The sequence below is a fragment of the Ammospiza nelsoni genome, chromosome 16 (assembly GCF_027579445.1).
Source record: "Ammospiza nelsoni isolate bAmmNel1 chromosome 16, bAmmNel1.pri, whole genome shotgun sequence".
NCBI lineage: Eukaryota > Metazoa > Chordata > Aves > Passeriformes > Passerellidae > Ammospiza > Ammospiza nelsoni.
The window spans coordinates 9371285-9390270 of NC_080648.1; the positions used below are offsets into that span (position 1 = coordinate 9371285).

At 43.3% G+C, this 18986-nt stretch overlaps 1 protein-coding gene across 2 annotated transcripts in view; it reads right to left on the bottom strand.

Moving 5' to 3' along the window:
• The window catches only part of FSTL4 (follistatin like 4), a 209308-nt gene extending 190545 nt beyond the window's left edge, over positions 1-18763 (bottom strand). For both annotated transcript variants that reach the window (XM_059483511.1, XM_059483510.1), the window contains exons 1-3: positions 18703-18763; positions 14266-14401; positions 3897-3930 (exon numbers count right to left, since the gene is read on the bottom strand). In XM_059483511.1, coding sequence (XP_059339494.1) covers positions 3897-3930; positions 14266-14394 — 163 coding nt within the window. In that variant the 5' untranslated portion in view covers positions 14395-14401; positions 18703-18763. The remainder of the gene's footprint in view (positions 1-3896; positions 3931-14265; positions 14402-18702) is intronic.
• Between the last annotated feature and the right edge of the window lie 223 nt (positions 18764-18986).

The window sequence follows — 18986 nt, forward strand, 5'->3', positions numbered from 1 at the left end:
TAGGAAGAAATTGTCCCCTGTGAAGGTGGTGACACACTGGCACTTGTTTTCCAGAGAAGCAGTGACTGTCCTATCCCTGGAAGTGTCCAAGACCCAGCTGGACAGGGCTTGGAGCAGCCTGGGATAGCAGAGGGTGTCTTTGTCCATGGGAGGAGGTGGAATGGGATGGGCTTTGAGGTTCCTTCCAACCCCAACCATCGTGACACCTCATCCTTTTCACTAAATGCCTCTGTGTCCACATGATCTACACAAACTGCTGCTTTTCCCAGCTCCCTGCTCCTGTTTTGCTCTTCCCCATCTGCTCTCCTGCAGTATTACACTGCCCTGGACAGCAACGAGGAATGCGCAGGTTATTCCCCTTTTGGCTCCATTCCCCTTTCCTCTGCACTAAGGGCAGGAAAAATTATCAAAAAATTAACACAAAAATGAGAAAAAGATTCAGTTAGTGAAAAAACATCTGCCTGCCCAAACTTCCCCTGTGATTTTAGTTCAATAGAGCAATAGAGAGGGATGGTATTCAAATCCTGTGCTTGCTTATCACATGCTGGGGTTTCTTGAGCTTGTGTTTTGAGATTTTTTAGCTGGTTGGGAGTTTGTCTGTTTTCAAAGCACAACACTAAACCTGGCACCCTATCCCATATATTCTGGTTACCATTGCATGGGCATAATATGGATGTTAATATAATATGACCCACTACAGTGGGTCAATTGAGTGACCAACTCAGAGGCAAATTTCAAGTGAATTTAGAAAAATATTCCTGCATCTTCTAATCAAATATCAGATTAAGGGTTTTCTTAATTAAAAAAATTATGTTTAGTCAAAAAGGGTAATATTTACACACCAGTTAGACATCCCAGAAACAAAATATTTCTTCAGCCATTTCCATTTCAATTGAGAAGAAAATCAGTCTCCAAACATCACTGAGAGGTGGCTGCCAGCTGCAGTCAGGGAAGCTTCTCTCCTCCATACCACAGCAATTAAAAGATCATGTAATTACTGCTGATCTCATGCCATGGAAGTCAAAGGAAAACCATTCATTGACTGTAATGGGCTTTGGAGCAGGTTCAGAATTTCTCCAGCATATGTAATCCTGACACTTGGAAACCAAAACCTCGCAGTTTAACTACACTCATCCACAACTAAAAAAGTGTTTTCATGCTCAACAACAATCAAGGCTTTGCTCCCTTTGAAAGAAAAGCATCTGCTTTAAATCCAAAGGATTCAAACGTTTTGTCCCAAAATAAAGAAAAATTCTGAAAAGTCTAAACCAGGATTGCCCCTCCTTTCACCAGCTCTTTTTTTAATCATCTTGGATCATCCATAAGCCTGGGATAATAAAAGCAGATACAGAGTAAGTCTGCTGAGCTCCCACATTTGTGGGCGTTTCTGGGAGATATTTTTTAGTTTTTCAGCTTTTTAAAAGAAAGCCAAAATTTCTACCAAGGGAATAGAACAAGGATAAACCCACAACTACCAATCTCTTCCAATCATCTCATTTCCTCAGGTAAAAACCATTATCTGCAAAAATTACCATTTTTAGGGGGAAAAAGACTTCATCAAAATCACCTCAAACCATATCACAAGACTTAGAAGAAATCCTTTTGTGTGCATAATAAACATTCTGACCCTCCTGTTATTTTTTTCCTGACACCAAATGATATCTGCTCTGTGCACATTTTAATACTGAACAGGTTTCTGAAGGAGCCTTTAGTCGAATTATTTGATAGGCACTATTGAGGAATAACTCCAGAGAGGAAGATACTTAAACATTGCTGAAAATCCCCAGGTAGCTCTGCAAATCCACAGGCTTTTGTTATCAAGAGGTATTTACCATGTTAGCATTTTCTTGACTTTTGAGGAGTTTGCAGTTCTTCAGACAGGCTTGATAATCCACATATTGGATAGGCATAAGCCAAATTTATCTACACATCTTTACTCCCCTAGTTTCCATCCCCTTCACTCCAGCCATGGATCTAAGAAACTTCTAACAGAAGTCCATTACATTGAATTCACTTCTGAAAAAAAAAAATAATTATGGTTTTACCCCTCAAAATAAAAGTTAAGACTTGCCCATCCTCTGTAAGCAGTGAGAAATCAGCCTCACTTAGCCTGGAAATTTTGTGTCTTGAGGCACTGATCTCCAAATTCAGTTATTGCTCTGCAGTAACATTCTCCAAGCACACAATCTGTAAACTCAAACCTGATTTCAAGAATTACTATCTTTAAGCTCTCATATGTGTTGGTTACTTTCACTGTGAAGAAAGTTTTGGAAGCAGAACTCCTATCTGAAAAAGGACTGGAGGTACATCCACAGGACTGGATCCAGTCTCTGCGCCCATAATGGGTTGCACCAAAACTACAGCCAGGGCATGACTGAAAAGTGCCCACACCCACAACACCAAGAGGTTTTCTGCACCCCAAAGCAGCCCTGACCCACCCAAGAGCCCTCCTCAGGTTCAGACTGAGGGAAGCACAACAGAGCTGGATTTCTTCATCAAGAGTGGCAGAAGTTTGATCAAACACACACATGCACTGGACACCTAAATCAAATAGATTTCGCCTTTAGCAATAGCTGCATTTTTAATTAATTCAAGCCTCTCTGCTGCCTCAGCCTCACAGAATTAAAAAACCCCAAAAACTACAACAAAAAATTATTTGCCCAAATCACAATTTACCCTTGGACCTGACCTTCTTTGTGCAGTAAAACCTTGATAGTTACAACCCCTTCCCAACATATGGGATGCCTGAAACAATTCAAGAAGCTCTGGAAGGGAGCAGGGAATGCATTAATCCATTGAACAGCAGAGTGCCACCTGCTTCACATTCTACCAAGACAGATGAAGAAAGCAACTGCCTGATCCAGAAAACATCTGCTGAACAAAATCAAAATTAATGATAACCAGAACGAGCTCTTTGATGGCCGATTCTCCCCCAGCTGCCAGGAGCCATCAAAGAGCCTCTCCTGGCAGAAGGCAATTGTTTCCGAGGCAGCAGAGTGCCCAGGAGCTGAGCTCAGAGCACCCTTGGGTGGAGCTGTGCTGAGCAGAGCATGGAGAGCCTGCTCTGCACCTTCTTCTCCCTGAAACTCTCCAGGGTTTGAGTTTAGCACAGAATGTTTTGGGTTGGAAAAGAGCTTTATCCAGTTCCACCCCCCTGCCATGCCTTCCATTGTCCCAGGGTGCTCCAAGCCCAATGTCACTGTAGGACATGAAACAACACAAACACACACACTGCTGCTTTCAAGGTGAAGAAAAGGGAAATTATTATCTGACTTGAACATTTATTAGTTTTCTAAAAGTGACAGTGGATTGGAGGGTTAAAGTGCCACCTCTCCAATGACACTGGACAAACCAACAGTCTAGTAAATTTCTCCCATAAAAGAATGCAAAACAATGACTGATTTACAGGAAGTGTGTGAGAAAGTTCGTTATAAGAATGTAAATATCAGAAGGCTTAGAAAATCTTTTAAAATCAGAACAACAGCCCAATCCAGCCTGGCCTTGAACCCTTCCAGGGATGGGGCAGCCACAGCTCCTCTGGGCATCCTGTGCCAGGGCCCCACCACCCTCACAGGGAAGAATTCCTTCCTAATATCTAATCTAAATTATCTTCCTTCAGCTTAAAGCCATTTAGGTGCCCTGCCAGCATCCAGACCTTGACATACACACCCAACACACCATCATGAAAATCTGTGCTAAAATAGCAGCTTCTCATTGGGAAAAAAAATATCTACAATTTGCAACACTAAGAACTGTCAGACAAGCACCAGGCACAGACTGTTGGAAAACCCACAGCGGCACAACCTTTCAAGTGTGTGAACTCATGCTTATTTTAAAAAGTTACTGCAAGATACTCAACACCAACACACACACTGAAAGAAAACCAGTTTTCCTACCTTTTCTTCTTGTAACTTCAAACCTTCTGGAGTCCTATAAGGAAAAAGAGAATTTTTTGTGGTGTTTTTTATTAAATGCAAGAATTGTTCAAAGGCAGGATGAACAACCCCCCCTAAAAACACCAATTACTGACCCAGGGAAGCATCTGTGAAGCTCAATACAATAACTGAGGAGCAATTACAAGCACACATTTCAGTTTGTCCACAGATATTTAATGGATAAATATAACACCTAAAATGACTCATCACTGTGTGATAAATTACATTGTAAAGCACAACATTTTTCTTGAAAATTGATTTTTTTTCCCCTCTCTTTATGTTAAAAGGGAGCAGTTAGGAGGGTTATTATTACTACACCGAAGATTTGGGCTGAGGAAGGAGAAACCATTACAGATATTTTTAGCAGAGACTTCTGCAAATATCTGAATAATTTCAAAGCCACTGGACTACTCATGCTGAAAGTTGAGTGCTCATTTCAATCTATGCACACCTACATAATATTTTTGCATATAATTTTTTTTGCATAATTTTTTTGCAAATCATTATAACAATCTCTAATATAGAAACTTGTTTTAAAACACTGTTTCTAAAGGTATTGCATTCCCAGGCAACACTATCTGCTTATACTAATGGTGAGACTTCAGAGGAATAAATATTTAATTCCACGCAGTAACACTATTTATGGGTTAATTACAAATACGTCCAAATTTCCATCATTGGAGCTATTTCTTGCAGCCAGTATTAGAACTGGAGGAATTGTGGGGACCATCTGGAGTGCTTCTGTTATGAGAGAGGTGGGGTTGTTCAGCCTGGAGGAGAAAAGGCTCTGTGCACCACAGGCTGCAGGTCCCCATGGACTGCCACAGAAATGCCTTTTCCTGCCTCCTACCCCCTTCCAGAACCTTCTGGAAAGTCCCAGGGCAGGACAGAGGGACAGCTGAGGTCTCCTCCAGCCCATGGGCCACCTCACATCACCCATGTCCTGCCCAAACACAGTGGCAGTTTGTACTGTCCTTTGTCACCCCCTGTGCAGATGCTGCTGCTCCTTCCTTCCCACAACCAAAGCTGCCTTCCCCAAAACAAACCTTCCACCACATCAGAGAAGGATCAGAACACCAGGAATGGCCTACTTGGCACCCTTCAAGTCAGCTGAAGGGGATAATAAAAAAAAAAGGGTATTTGCTTATAAAAATACTGTCATTATTCCCTGTAGGATAGCACCTCAGTGATCTTCAGCAATATATAAAATGGCATTCAGGATTAATACAGACTTCAAAGCATTTATCCTCTTTATGTAGCAGAGCTCTGAGCTGTGCAGGCAGTTATACTCCAGGGACCTCTCTGAGCTTTTCAAAATATTAGTTTGAGAGGTGGGGCATGGGATAAAAAAACTCAGCTACAGCTGCTATCATTAGGGCTGTGTACATGCAATATATGCAAAAGAGAAGAATACTTTTAAAGTTCCCCAGAGCCCCTCACACTAACAAGCTGTTTGAATTCTCTGCAGTTCAAAAGCTTAGAAATACTAAAACTAATTACAACTATTATATTGATCAAAAGGAAATAGACTATCAAGGCTCTATTAAACAAACATCCAAGTCTCATCTCACTTTTATAAAATGCCCTTTTGTTATTTCCATGTCTGCACAGACATCATGAAAGACAAAGGATGGTCTTCAAAGTTTCCCTTCTTTTATTCTGCTCCCCTTACAATTATAAGCTCTGATGAATATAAACTATCCAAAAAGAAAAGCTTGTTAGAACTGCAGTGGGAGAACACGAGGTCAGGCTGCAAGGCACCACTTCTTGTTCCTGGGAAAACAGCAGCACTTGGAGTGTCCCCCAAAACATCCCTTCCCCAGAGAAACCCCCAATGACACTGAGAATGATCAAGATTTCAGGAGGGTAGACAAAAAAAAAAAAAGGGAAAAATGCCTGGCAGCCACAGCAGGGCTTAAAGCACAGTACAAAAAGGCAGCAGCTCCAGGTAGGCTTCTCTTGAAGAGGATACTGATCTCAACTTAAAAAAAAAAAAATCACATAGAGGTTTCAAAGATTTTAATAGTGTTACCTGTAGAGAACCAAACTATTTTGATAAAAATGACACCAAAGTTCTTGAATGCATTGCCTGAGGAATACTTTCCTGCAGAAGCCATAAAGCAGATGGTTATAAATGAGACTTATTTCATGGGCACCATTTAATGACTGCAAATTCCTTTAACTAAAAATCTAATTTTATCAGAGCATAAATCATCTGCTTTGAAGGAAAAAACTGTTTTGGATTTTCCATTCCTTCTAAAAAGCTTCTTCATGCACTGCTTTAAATAGCATTTCATTAGAGCAATACAACAGTTTTATTTGTCAAGGTTCACTTTTAGCACCTATTTCCTACTATTTAATGCTAGTCAATTGAGTACAGAATGAAAGGTCCTTCTGTTCTGTATCTGAAGTACCTAATCACTATGTGGAAATCAATGCAGTATGTTTGCTTCAGGATTGCCTTTCACCAGACATGTAGCTACAGAAAAATTGCATCTCCAAAAGACCAACACCCCAGAGTCATCAGGTTTCTGTTTCTACCTGGATTGGGAGGGATGAAAATCAAAATCAAATAGAGTTCAGTAGCTGCTGTCAGACTGCTTCACTGCCCTGTAGCTGCAGTGTGTTGTACCAATGCCACTTACCAAATTTGCTGTACCAACACCTGTGTGAACCTGATGCCATTTAACAACTGCTTTGCACAAAGCCGTTTTCTGCTCTTACAAAAGGAATGCCAAGGCATAATAGTTGTTTTATGTTAGATCTCCTGATTAATGAGTCATGGGTCCATGGATGAGCAGAGCACTAATGATAAATCAAATTTCATTCATAACAAACAGAGAGCATTGGGAACTTCATTGTGCAGAGTTAAAACACAACATGAGGGAATACACAACATGAAACAGTGCTTGGCAGCCAGTGTGCCACAAACAGGTTTTCCTGTGGTCATTAGCAATGGATGCAAGCAGCAAAAGCACTTTGGGGTTGTTATATATAGAACCACAGAATGGTTTGGGTTGGGAGGAACAATAAAGCTCATCTTGTTCCAAACCCCTGTCACAGGCAGGAACACTTTCCACTAGGTCTGGTCAACCTGGCCTTGAACTTCCAGGGATGAATTCAGTATTGAGAGATTTTCACATGTGCATTTCTCTGTTTGTTCCTGGCCTCTGATCCCAGTAGGAAATGATGCTGAGCATGGATCACCAAAGCAGATACCAAAGAGATACCAACTGCAAAAAGCACAATATTCCATCAGATAACCTTGCAATAGTTTCAGTCTCTTGCTCTTTAATACTGATTTAGATTTAGTAAAAATGCACCCCTTTTTACAACCAAAATTTTGTATAGGAGACTTGGGAAAAAACTCCAAAACTTACAAAAAAAAAAAAAATTAAAAGAAACCCTACAGACAGCAGCAAAAACCAATAAAACAATTAATGCAGCAGAAGAGGAGATGCAGAAGAACAGCTAATACTCCAGATCCACAAGTTCCCTGCACTGCTGGCCTTACCAGACCCTTTGTGGGAGACAAGGCAGTGCAAGCAGATAAATCAAACCCAGTCCCTGCAGCTGGGCCTCACAATAAATCAGATGTTACCTCTGCACACTCCAGGTCTCCAGGGACCTGCTCTCAGGATCAGCCTAACTGCTGTACAATTTCTAAATATACAGTCCTAACTCATTTAGCAAATTAATAAAGAAGTGGCTGTTCCTATTAATAGATTAGCATGCCATGGATTTTTTCCTCCCTTCAGAGCCTTCTCCTCCTTATGTCCAGTGAGGGGTCATGCAAAGAAGAAAGATTTAGATCAGATATCAGGAACGAACTCCTCCCTGTGAGGGTGGTGAGGCCCAGGCACAGGGTGGCCAGAGAAGCTGTGGCTGCTTCATCTCTGGAAGTGTTCAAGGACAGTTTGGATGGAGCCTGGAGAAACCTGGGATAGTGGAAAGGGGGTAGATTTAGACAAGTTTAGACCCAAACCAAACCATTCTATGAAATGACACTCAGTACAGGGCTGCTGGGACACTGCATGGGGACTGAAGCATCAGTACAGTATATGACTAATACACAGCTTAGTCTGGCAATCAGCATTTTCTCTCTTTTTTTTTTTTTTTTTTGATCAGGCATGAGGAAAAAATAGATCACATGCTGCTGTTTGGAGAAAGCTTGATATCAGTGCAGACAGTGGCAATTTAGATTTGTACTGTCTGGTATGAACACAGAGGAACTCTGATGTCTCACATCACACAGCATCATCTGCTCATCCATACGGCAGCTAATTGAGATAATTACTGCATCTCTGATTTTACTCACTATTAGCTCTGGACTCCAGATGAGAAACCCAGGTATTGCTCCATAAATTTCCACATTGTGATGGGGAAGCCCATGGGACAGCTGTTTTAGAAATCCCAAATTTGTGGATATGCTCTTTCTAATCTAAAAGCTGAGAGTTGCCCTGCTTGGTGCTCAAAAGTACTTCAAGTAAAACTGTCTTCCTTTAAAAACTAATGCTACAGCCTTTGTTTCAAATGGAGAATATGCTACATTTGGAAAAAAAAAATTGCTCAACATTTAGTCTTTTAAGGCAGAGTGGCTTCTGAACAGAATATCAAAGTTTAACCCTCTATCACATCATAACCAAGTTAAGATTGCCTTGATTCATTTTTGCAACATGATTTACTCTGGTCTTATTCTCTTCTTCAGAATCATACCAGCATTTCCCCATCTCAGTATGATTTTTCACAGTTGCTCAACTGTGACATGAGAAAAACTTCCTGAAATTTGATTCCTGCAGTCAGTGAGTGCCACAGCTCAGCACAGAGCCACGAGCCCACATCCCTCTGCTCCCAGAGACAGCATCCAAGCATCCAAAATCCAAGGTCAGCAACACCCAATGCACCACAAACTGCTCCATGCAGCAGCAGGGTTCTGTTCTCCTGGCTGGAAGGTGACAGCCCCCAGGAAATTGGGCAGTGCAGGAGCACCATGAGCTATCTCACACTGCATCCTAGCAGAAGTTTAAAAAAAAAAAAAAGAAAGCAGGATTTCTGATCTGTAAGGGATGGCAAACAAGTGGGCTCCATCTTCAGATTGTGCTTTAGATGCATCTTGACAATCCCTGACACTATTGAAACATAACTACTCACGTAAACCAAAATTCTTCTAATTTTCTGCTGTCACTCCAGTGTACAGTGCCTGCCTTGTTCCAAATTTCACATTTTCTAGTACTTCAAGAGCATCCTGTAAGATACAACATTTATTAAGCCCTCTGAGCACACAGAAGAAAGTGGAGAGGGAGGCTGGGGATGCAGAGGAAGGACCTCAACACACCTAATATAAATATTATCAAAACATTCCACAGCACCTTGAGCTGCAGATGCTGTGGTAACCAGCACTCAGAGCAAAAGCTTCTCATCTCCACAGGGACAAGATACCTGTTAAGATTTAGGATGCTCTACAAAAAAGCAATTACTGCTTGTTAGAGATACCACATAAATGCAGGTAAAAAGGAGTAAACTATCACTACATCCCAAAGTGATAGAAAAATAAACTTAAGTCTTGTCTCCATGTACTTTCATTAATGCTTGAAGCAGCAGCGGGCTGTAGCACAGTATAGATTTAAATTTAAATCTGATTTTCTTCCTTTCTCCAAACTGAAAAGCAGGAAGAACACTCAAATGGTAGACATTACTATTATTAACAGTTAAAATAAATACCAGGATATTAGATCTTCAACTGTATATAAAATTTATACACTGTGCCTGTTTTATTCCAAGCTCATCCTCTGAAATTGTGTCTGTACTCGACTTAGAAGCAAAAAGCTTTTATCAAAAAAAGCCTTCACAATTTTTTCACTTGCTTCAGAAAGAAATCCCTTCCTAATCTGTCAGATTAGGAAACATGACTTTGCTGGGGGAAGGAGCCCAAAATCATCCCTATGAATCCCTTGCTGCCCAGAATAACCTACTGTCATCTTCAGATGCAGCAGTAACTGATATATCATTTAAGAATCTGAATATAACTAGACATTTCAGCAATAATTGATACTCTTAGACAAGCAGGGTTGAGGCTTGTGAGTGGACTCCAGAGAAAGGTTGAATTCCAGCAGGGCATGAGGGCAGTGAAGGGCTGGTCTGATCCAGCTGTTTGCTGCACATTTATACTTGGAGATTTTGAACTCTCCAGGTGCCATAGAATCACAGAATGGTTTAAATTCAAAGGGACCTTAAAAATCATTTAATTCTAACTCCCTGCCAGGGCCAGGAACACCTTCCACTAGAGCGCAGAGCCCCATCCAACCTGGCCTTGAACACCTCCAGGGATGGGAATCTGTGTTCTCATTCAAGTATCAATTAATGAATAAAACCAATGGATAGCCAACAGAGGCAACACCTGCCAAATGCCAGCAAGAAGAAGGTTAAGGTGCCCTGAGAAATGAGCCCGTGGAGCATCACCTGTGAGCTCTGTGCAGAGGAGCCTCCCCAGGGACACAGCTCCTCTCCCCACAGGAGCGTGGGGGGCCCTGCATGGGTTCCTGAGACTCCTCAAGTAGGAGGATGGGTGGCAAAAATAGCACAGCATGAAAGGCAAATTAAAGCAATTAAGTATTTCTAGAAACCACAGAGCAGTTATGGTTCTGTAGCCCTGAACAGACCACAGAATGCCTGCCAGCCTTTCCTGTCACTGCTCAGGAGCTTGGTGACATCCAAATACTTAAAAATGCAGCACAAAACAACTCCCCATGTACCACAAAACAGAATTATTCTCCACTTTCACACTATCAAGCTAGGACAATATTATTCAAAGCTACCCACCAGCAGTGCCCCAGAAAACATAACACAGAATTTAAATTTCCAAAATGCAGCTCTGTGATGATGTGTTAGAGGAGCTCTGCTCCTGGAAGGGCTGATGAAGACCTGCAGCAGTGCTCTGCTCACTTCAGGTTCACAAAAGGAGATGCAAGCTCTGCCCCAAGAACCATGGCAAAACCATGCACAGGAAATCAGCCTCTCACAGGGAAAGCAGGGAATGGGAGAAGCTGGCTGTTAAATTTCAGATGCTTTGCAAAATACTCCAGGAGGCTGAAAAAAACCAGCCTGAGCAACTGGTGTGGATTACCTGGTAGAGACTGAGCAGACCAGCACTGCTGGCTTTCCATCAGAACCTCCTGGCCAAGTTCTCCTCCCAACCCAAACTCCAGGGTTATTTCAGATCCAGATTGTTTGTCTCTTTTCTGTTCATACTGGAAACTCTCTTCACTACCACTGGCAATGACTCAGAAAGCTGCACTTTTTGAGAATTCTATTCTAGAAGGAAGAGGTGACCCCAGATCACATCACCTGGTGTGTCATGGACCACCCAAAGCCCTTCTGAGCCAGCACAGAGCTGCCCATGAATTGTAGTCACCTCTAGAACATCCAACTTGAGCATGCAATCAGACTTGCTGAAGGCAGAGGCAAAAACTTATCCAAAAACAACACCCCAGAATGGTGAGCTCTGTATATCTGATATTTCAGCATATATTCCACTGAACACGATTTAATCTCATGATGGTCCAGCCCTGAGAAGCTTCACCCAAGTCTACAGGCAATGCCCAGAAGCCTCAAGAGCTTTCCAGCAACCCCTGGAACCAGCCTATGACACATTCCACACAACACAGCAGTAGTCTCCAAAATTAATACTAACCAGGACCGTCGCAAGTTTCCAGTCAAACACTATAGTGTATTTTTTTAAAATTAGGTTTTCTATTTTAGCTCTTTCATTCAAACTGGAATTTCATAGTGCATATACACATTTATTAACTATTCTAATCAGGACTAAAAATACTCCAGAAAAGAAACCTCTTCTCAGGAACACCCCATAAACTTAAGGGGTGAAGGGCTGCACATCAAGAAAAACACACGCAATTGTTATATTAGAGGGTTGGTTTCTGATCAGAAAGCCTTGTAGTCTTATTTTCTTTAATAAATTCAAAGCACAGCTGCAATAATTCTACCACATACCATGGAGAAATTGATTTAGCAATCTGAACATAAATTAAGCAATGTTTTTGATTCAGTAAACTTGTTCCTATGTAGATCAGAACAAGTATTAGTGAAGGTCAGTGACCCATACCCACGTATTTGCTTTGATGAGGTTCACAGGAATTTTCCATCAGAGCAGACTTCAAAATTATTTGACCTGCAAATTAACATTTTACTCATTTTTAAAGCAGTTTTAGTGACTTGCTAGGAGCATTTCTAGTTGTGATTTAATATTTTTAATGCATGTTAATGGATCTATGTATTAATCAAACCATAAAATTTGGAACCTAACAAACTTCTCACGGATAAGGAGCTCCAAATCGAACAAAGCCCTATAATGCTAGAAAAGGATTTCAGTGACTAGAAAGGTATTCTGGATAAACTATTTTCTTAAAGAGAAAGTAACTGCTGTTTACTCTGAAAAGGTGATTATCTCAGTTTCCCTGACCTATCTGAAAGTTATGCTCAGAGCATTCAGATTAATTTTGGTGTTTGGTGCCACACTGTATAAACACTATTTCTTGTGGAAACAAGTTTTCTGTACAGATACTTTTTTCAAAAATCTAATTTATAACTTACATTTCTTGAATCTATTTTAACTGCATTCTTTGTACATTCATGATTTTAATATTCACATTTGTTAAATTCTGTGCAAACCTGAGCAAATACATTCTTAGCTGAGATCCTTCCACCTCAAGCAAGATCAAGTAATTGGTACAATATCATTATGGTCTTTAGAGAAAGATCATATGAATTAATGTCTTTCAATTAATATAATAACTCTATTATTTATGTTAAAGTAAATTGAGTAACGAATTTAATTCCTCAGAGCAACTTTCTTAAAAATTCTTTACTAATGTGCATTAGTAAAGAATGAGACTTTTTTTACCTGCACAAGCATGCAAAATATTTAATATTTTTTAATAAAAAAGGAAAATTGAGCAGAGATTCTGCAAGAACAGGTTAAACAAAGTGCCAGTGTACTACCTAACCCTACACAGCAGCAAAATAACAGTGGAGGTGTGGAAGGAAGCTGTTGTTCACTTTCACAGAGCAGAGGTTGGAAACCTCAAGGACAAAATACACCTGAAACAGACCTCACAGCTGTAGAACATCCAACACCACTGAAATTACTTTTGAGCCCTGCTAAGCAGCAAAAAGCACTTTTTTAATTGGCTTAAACTATAATGCAGATAACTGGGTATTTGTAGAGAGAGTGTGACTGGGAGAAATGGGATCCTCCAACTACAACCAAATCCCGAGGTTTAAATAGATCCAATTGCAACATGAATCCGTCAAGGGCTTATCATTAGCCTGGCACTGACTGATGTGTCTGCCAGCACATAAGTGTTCAAGGCAATGGCAGCTAAAAAATAGCCAAGTGTCCTTTTCCTGTCCTTCTGCACCATCTCTCACTTTCAGACATTTGAGCAACCATTTAGGGAACATACAGGAACTAATTAAATAGCTAAAAATGTTTCAGCATTCATTCATCATTTACAGCTCAACAAAGTCACAGTTCCAGATTTTTGTGGCTTTTACTCACACGTCTCAGCCTGAGACTTGTGACAATCAGAGCATACATCTGTGCCACAAGCAGTGCTGAGCTCTGGCTCAGAAACCCAGAGTCCTGCTGGGACAGGGACTGCTCCATGCACACCCCTGTGACAGCAGCCAGCACGGTCACCTTCAGCACTGGGAACAGGCTCAGCTGCTTCTGCACTCCCTGAGGGCAGCACTGAGGCCCGAGGAGGCACTGCTGTCCTGCCCCAGCAAGATGGGCTCTGGGGTGGAAGAGATTCCTACTCATTACAGTCACTGTTCCCTGCTCCCTTTCCCATTCCTCTGTGCTTCACAGAGGTGTCACATCAGGAAGCCTGGAGGAAAACACTTTGGGCAGGAATTTTGCTGATTCTCTCAGAACCACCTATGGCTCAGCTTTCCTTCAAAAGAGCTTTTTTTAGGTTTCACCTAAATGTCCACTGACCCAAGCGAAGAGCCAGGACAGTTTTCTTGTTAAATTTAGCTTCACTGATGTCAGCAGCCCCAGGACACAGCACACCGTAAAGTTTTTGGGGCAAAGACAGCACTTCCACAGCAGCCAGATGCACAATTTCACTTCCAGATGATGTCAATATACCCAATAAGTGTTAGAGTTTCTATTTACTGACCTCCTCAGAAGGTGTTTAATACAAATACACTCCGATAAGCCCACACTTGTTTTCTGTTTGCAATATGGAGAGCCTGCCCACAGCCCAAGAACAGAAACGCAAGAGCTGCAGCAGCAGCAAGGGTACGGTACCTCTTGATGCAACCTCCCCACATCTGAATACAGGCTCCTGCTCTGGTCCACATCCATCCATCCCCTTGTGACCAGTGGGAAAACCCCCAGCAGTACAAGAGAGCACCAAAAGCTCCTTGGTGGCATCATTTCAAGTCTGTTAAAAAAAAACAAAAAAAAGGAACAGTTATAGAACATTCATCTTACAACAAAACCCAGCTCAGGTTTGGTAACACAGAAGCTTCAGATGACAGTGTCCATCCACACTCAGTGCCTACAGAGCTCTGCAGTCTCCAGTGTACTGGCAATGAATCCCCATAATGTAGTTGTTTTACCCCAAAACTCTTCCTCAGAGCATACTGTTCCCAGTCTGCTGCCACACAGCACCTGCAGAACCAGAGTCCTGGGATTTCTGTAACTACAAAAGCAAACTACAGCAAAACCTGGTCTTGTGGTACTGCAGAAGCCAAAGGGTGAATTTCATCCCTTCTCCAGAGCCCCCAGCAGCACAGGGTCACTCACAGTCAGGGACTCACACCTGCACCCTCAGCAGATTTCAGGAAAATGCCGGACACACACCTTTGCTTCTCTGACTGCTGGAGGCTCCCAGCAATGTGGCAGAAAATAATATCATTATTCCCCTCTGATTCAGAGGGGGACACTGCCTTGAGCAGACACAGCCACTGGCAGCCCCCTTGGCTATGATCAGGTGTGTAGGGTGAGCCAGGGCTGACACCAGCACACAGGGACAGTCATCATCCTCCCAATGAGGATACCTGCCCAGATGGTCACAAAACACACCCAAACTTGAAAGACACAAAATAAATCCTGTGCTGAAGAGGGCTGATGTGTTTCTCCAGCCATGACAGAGGTGAGTCCTACCTGGGTCTGATTTCTGCACTCCAATTCCTCTGACTCAAGCAGAGACATTTCCAATCCCTCCCACACTCACTCCACTCCGGAGCAGCACCATCTCCCTGGCAAAAGCTCACCACAGCCCCACATCATCTGCGGGGAACTGGAGGGATTCTCACTAAATCTGTATGCACTTTGAGCAGTGGTTCTTGTCTCGTGTAGTTTTTTAATTAATTTGTAAAGAACACCAATGCAGTTACCCAAAGTGGTGTCAGAAGGAACTCCTGTGTTTCACACACCACAACCCAGCTCAACCAGGAGCTGTACTTCCTCCATAACAATAACACAAGATTGTGTCATTACTTTCTACAATTAAAATACCAAAGGAATATTCAGGCCTGGAACCATTTCTGAGATGGCTGAGGAGGGCTAAAATGGACCCGTTAATGAAGCATAATGACCCTTAATGAAGTGACAGCATTTCTACAGGCTGCTGCCTGGCTGGAGCCATGCACATCAACAAGGAGGGTTACCTGCTAATGGCAAAATCCAGCCAAGCTGAATTAACTCACCATGACGTACCTTGTCTTGACAAGACTCATTTTACAGTGTTTTCATGTCATGGATTTGCCACAGGGTACATCCAAGCCATGGTGCATCACTCCTAATTTTGGAGCCGTGGCCATTTACACCAGCAGTGACAATCTTAGGTATTTTGTTTGCTCAGAGACACACCATCACTAGATTGAGCACAGCAAACAGCACCCACAGAGCTCAGGCAATGCCTTTTCTTGGCACTAATGTAAACACACTGAACGAACAGCATTCAGGATGAAATCAAAATTTATTAGTCTTTCTAAATTCCAATTATGAACCTCAGATGTAATGTTACTGGGGCTACAAATAAATATTTAATAAACCAAAGTCACTACATCAATAAGAGACAAGTACATTGTCACTTTATGAATTGCTCTTGCACAGGAACATTGTTTCTCACAGGGTTTTGTTTTTTTTTTTTTTTTTTCCTGTAATAGAGGTATTTTGTGTGCTCAGTTGATTCCATCACAACAAATAACATAGCAGTTCTAGAGACCTCTGAATCATATCCTGCTTGAAATTACAATCCTGGAGCAAAACAGGGAAATCACTAGTTTAACGTATATTTAGTAAACAACTGACAGAAAGCATGAAGGTATTTGTATTAGGATCTGTAACACTGATAAAACTGAAAGGGCAGACTCTACCTGATAGAAACTCTGCTTGCTTTATAAATAGAATTTCTAGATCATCTTCAGTCAGTTTAGAAATTGCTTATTTTTATTGCATGCTGACAGCACACTAATTGCTCTCAGTCACAGTGTGAGGAGGACACATTAATACACATTATATATCTTAATAGCTTCAATCAAGCAACAAATACGTACCATAAATATCAACAGAGAGCTTACTCTGGAGTAACACAGCATTTTCATGTCACTTGGCATCCTAAACCAGAGCTCAGCACTGCCCTACCCTGAGCTAAAGGGAAGGCTCCTTGCAGAACCCAGTCTGCAGCTGCACCATACAATACACTGTCAGACTGCAGGCTCCAAGTTCCCTGAAGTCAACAGAAAAACTCAAATTGATTGAATAGATCCAGACCACCACTGTAAGCTCAGACAAGTTTTACTATCCATTTCCTTTCCTCGCTCAAGGGAACGACAGATTTGCTGGATTTGAGCTTGTAAGGAGATCACCGTCCAGAGAAATCAAAGCTTGCATATGGAAATGTCTGCATAAAACAAGCAGTTGTACTCAAAAGAAAAAATAAATATTAGCTCTTGACAAAGAATATACTATGCAAAGCCATGAAGTTTACCTGAAGGTTATGGTTTCCTCCTCTGAGCTAGAGCAGCTTTCCTTGCAGCTGGCACTGCTCTAGCAAGAATCACAAGTGCAGCAGCACCAGGCTATGCACTGTCATCTGAAGCAGCTCAAACACGATGGCAACAGAAAAACACCCATCCCAAGGCCAGATGTGTCTGGGCAGGCACCAACACACAGGGAGAGCCTCGAATTTCAAGCAAATGGCAGCAATGTCTCCAGTGGAAGAGCAGCAAGCAGATGCCAGCCAAAGGCAAGCGCAGGTTGTAGGGTACAGGCTTGGGAGCTACTCAAGCAAAAAGGGTCACCTTGAAAAACAACAGGGACCAAGCATCTTGGCCATTTGAGTGGAGAACAGCACAAACTGTTTAAAGCATTTCTGTGACAGGCAACAACCACATCCTGCAATGATCCCACAACTTTTTCCTCCGTAACACAAAAGCTCTACAAATTCAATTATAGTGATCACAATGAGATTAAAAAAATTGGTTTTGTTTCAGGGCTACTTAAATTGCAGCTTATTTGAGAAATTACTGGTTTGCAATAGCTTTCAATAATTTCCAACAAGCTTCACATCAGAAAGAGGCTGAACTTAATTGCGTGAAGTTCTGACTGTTGCTATAGCAAAAAGAAAGCATTTGGACATAACTATTACCTCTATTCAAACTGATGCTATTAAAACCAGATAAGAATCTGGTCCTTAGCTCCTGCCATCAACCTTTCCAATTGCTCCATCCTTATCTAAACAGCGTTGCCATTGCTGGCAAAATAATTTCGACATCCATAATTTCTTGTAAAGTGCTACAGAATTACGCTACAAAATTAAGTAGAAAATCCAGTTGTTTTGGCAAGACATAATGAAACCGAATAATTATTCAGTCAGCTGTCCACAGTTAAATACTTAAAGTTTGGGTGCATTAGGAGCTCATTGGAATCAGCTTTTATGTTTAAGTACAAACCGGACTTTTCATTTGAGCAAAAGCTACTTAAAAATATTTCTTTTTATTAAATTTAATAAGATTTCATTTCACTGAAATTCTTCAAGAGACTTCAATGCTCCATAATAAATCTGGGGAGCATCAATCCAACAAGGATGCAGGACTACCAAGAAACTCCTGAACCACGCAGAGATTTCGCGTCGGTTTTCAAAGCTGGCCCTACGACACGTTTCCAGACCGCTTTGTTCCGAGGTGACACACGGAGGGATCGCACCGCATCCCTTCCCCGGGCAGCGCACGGCGGGGCACCGGGCACCGCTCCCCGCGCTCGGGCCGGCCCGGGCCGCCACCGCCGGCCCCCGGCGCCACCCGGCGGCCGAGCCGGGAACCGCCGGCCCCACTCGCGACCGCGCCGGGACCCGCGCCCGAACCCGGACCCGAACCCACCGACGGCGGCCCCGCCGGGCGAGCACTGCGGCACCGCGGCCCCGGAGCGGCAGCGGCGTCCGCCCCATCCCATCCCACCCCACCCCACCCCACGGGCGGCACGTCCACGGTGCGACACGCGAGGCACGGCGCAGAGGTCCCCGCTCGCAGCGCAGCCCGTCCCGCCCGCTCCGCCGCCTCCCGGCCCCGCGGCGGGCACACACACCTGTTAGCTGGCCCGGCCCGCGGGGTGAGCGCTCGGCGGCACCCAGAGACCCCCGGCCCCCGAGGAGCGGACGGCGCAGGGAAGTGGGGATGGGGACGCGGGAGGGGACGGAGATGGGGACGCAGCGCGGGGCGCTCCGGCCGCACTCACCTGGGCAGGAGCCGGGGCCGGGTTCGCTCCGGTCGGGCGGGGCGGAGCGCGGCTGGGCCGGTGCGGGCAGTGCGCGGCGCGGGCCGGGCCGGCCCTATTTCTGCTCTCCGGGCCGGAGCCGCCTGACGTCAGCGCCGCATTTGCATATTCCGCCCAATCCCGGCACCTGTGCGGGCGGCGGGACCGCCCCGGGGCTGGGGGGGCAGCGGGGCCGGGCACCGGCACCGGGCGGGAGCGCCCCGGAGCCGTGCGGGGAGCGAGAGGGCTCAGCAGCACCCCGGAGC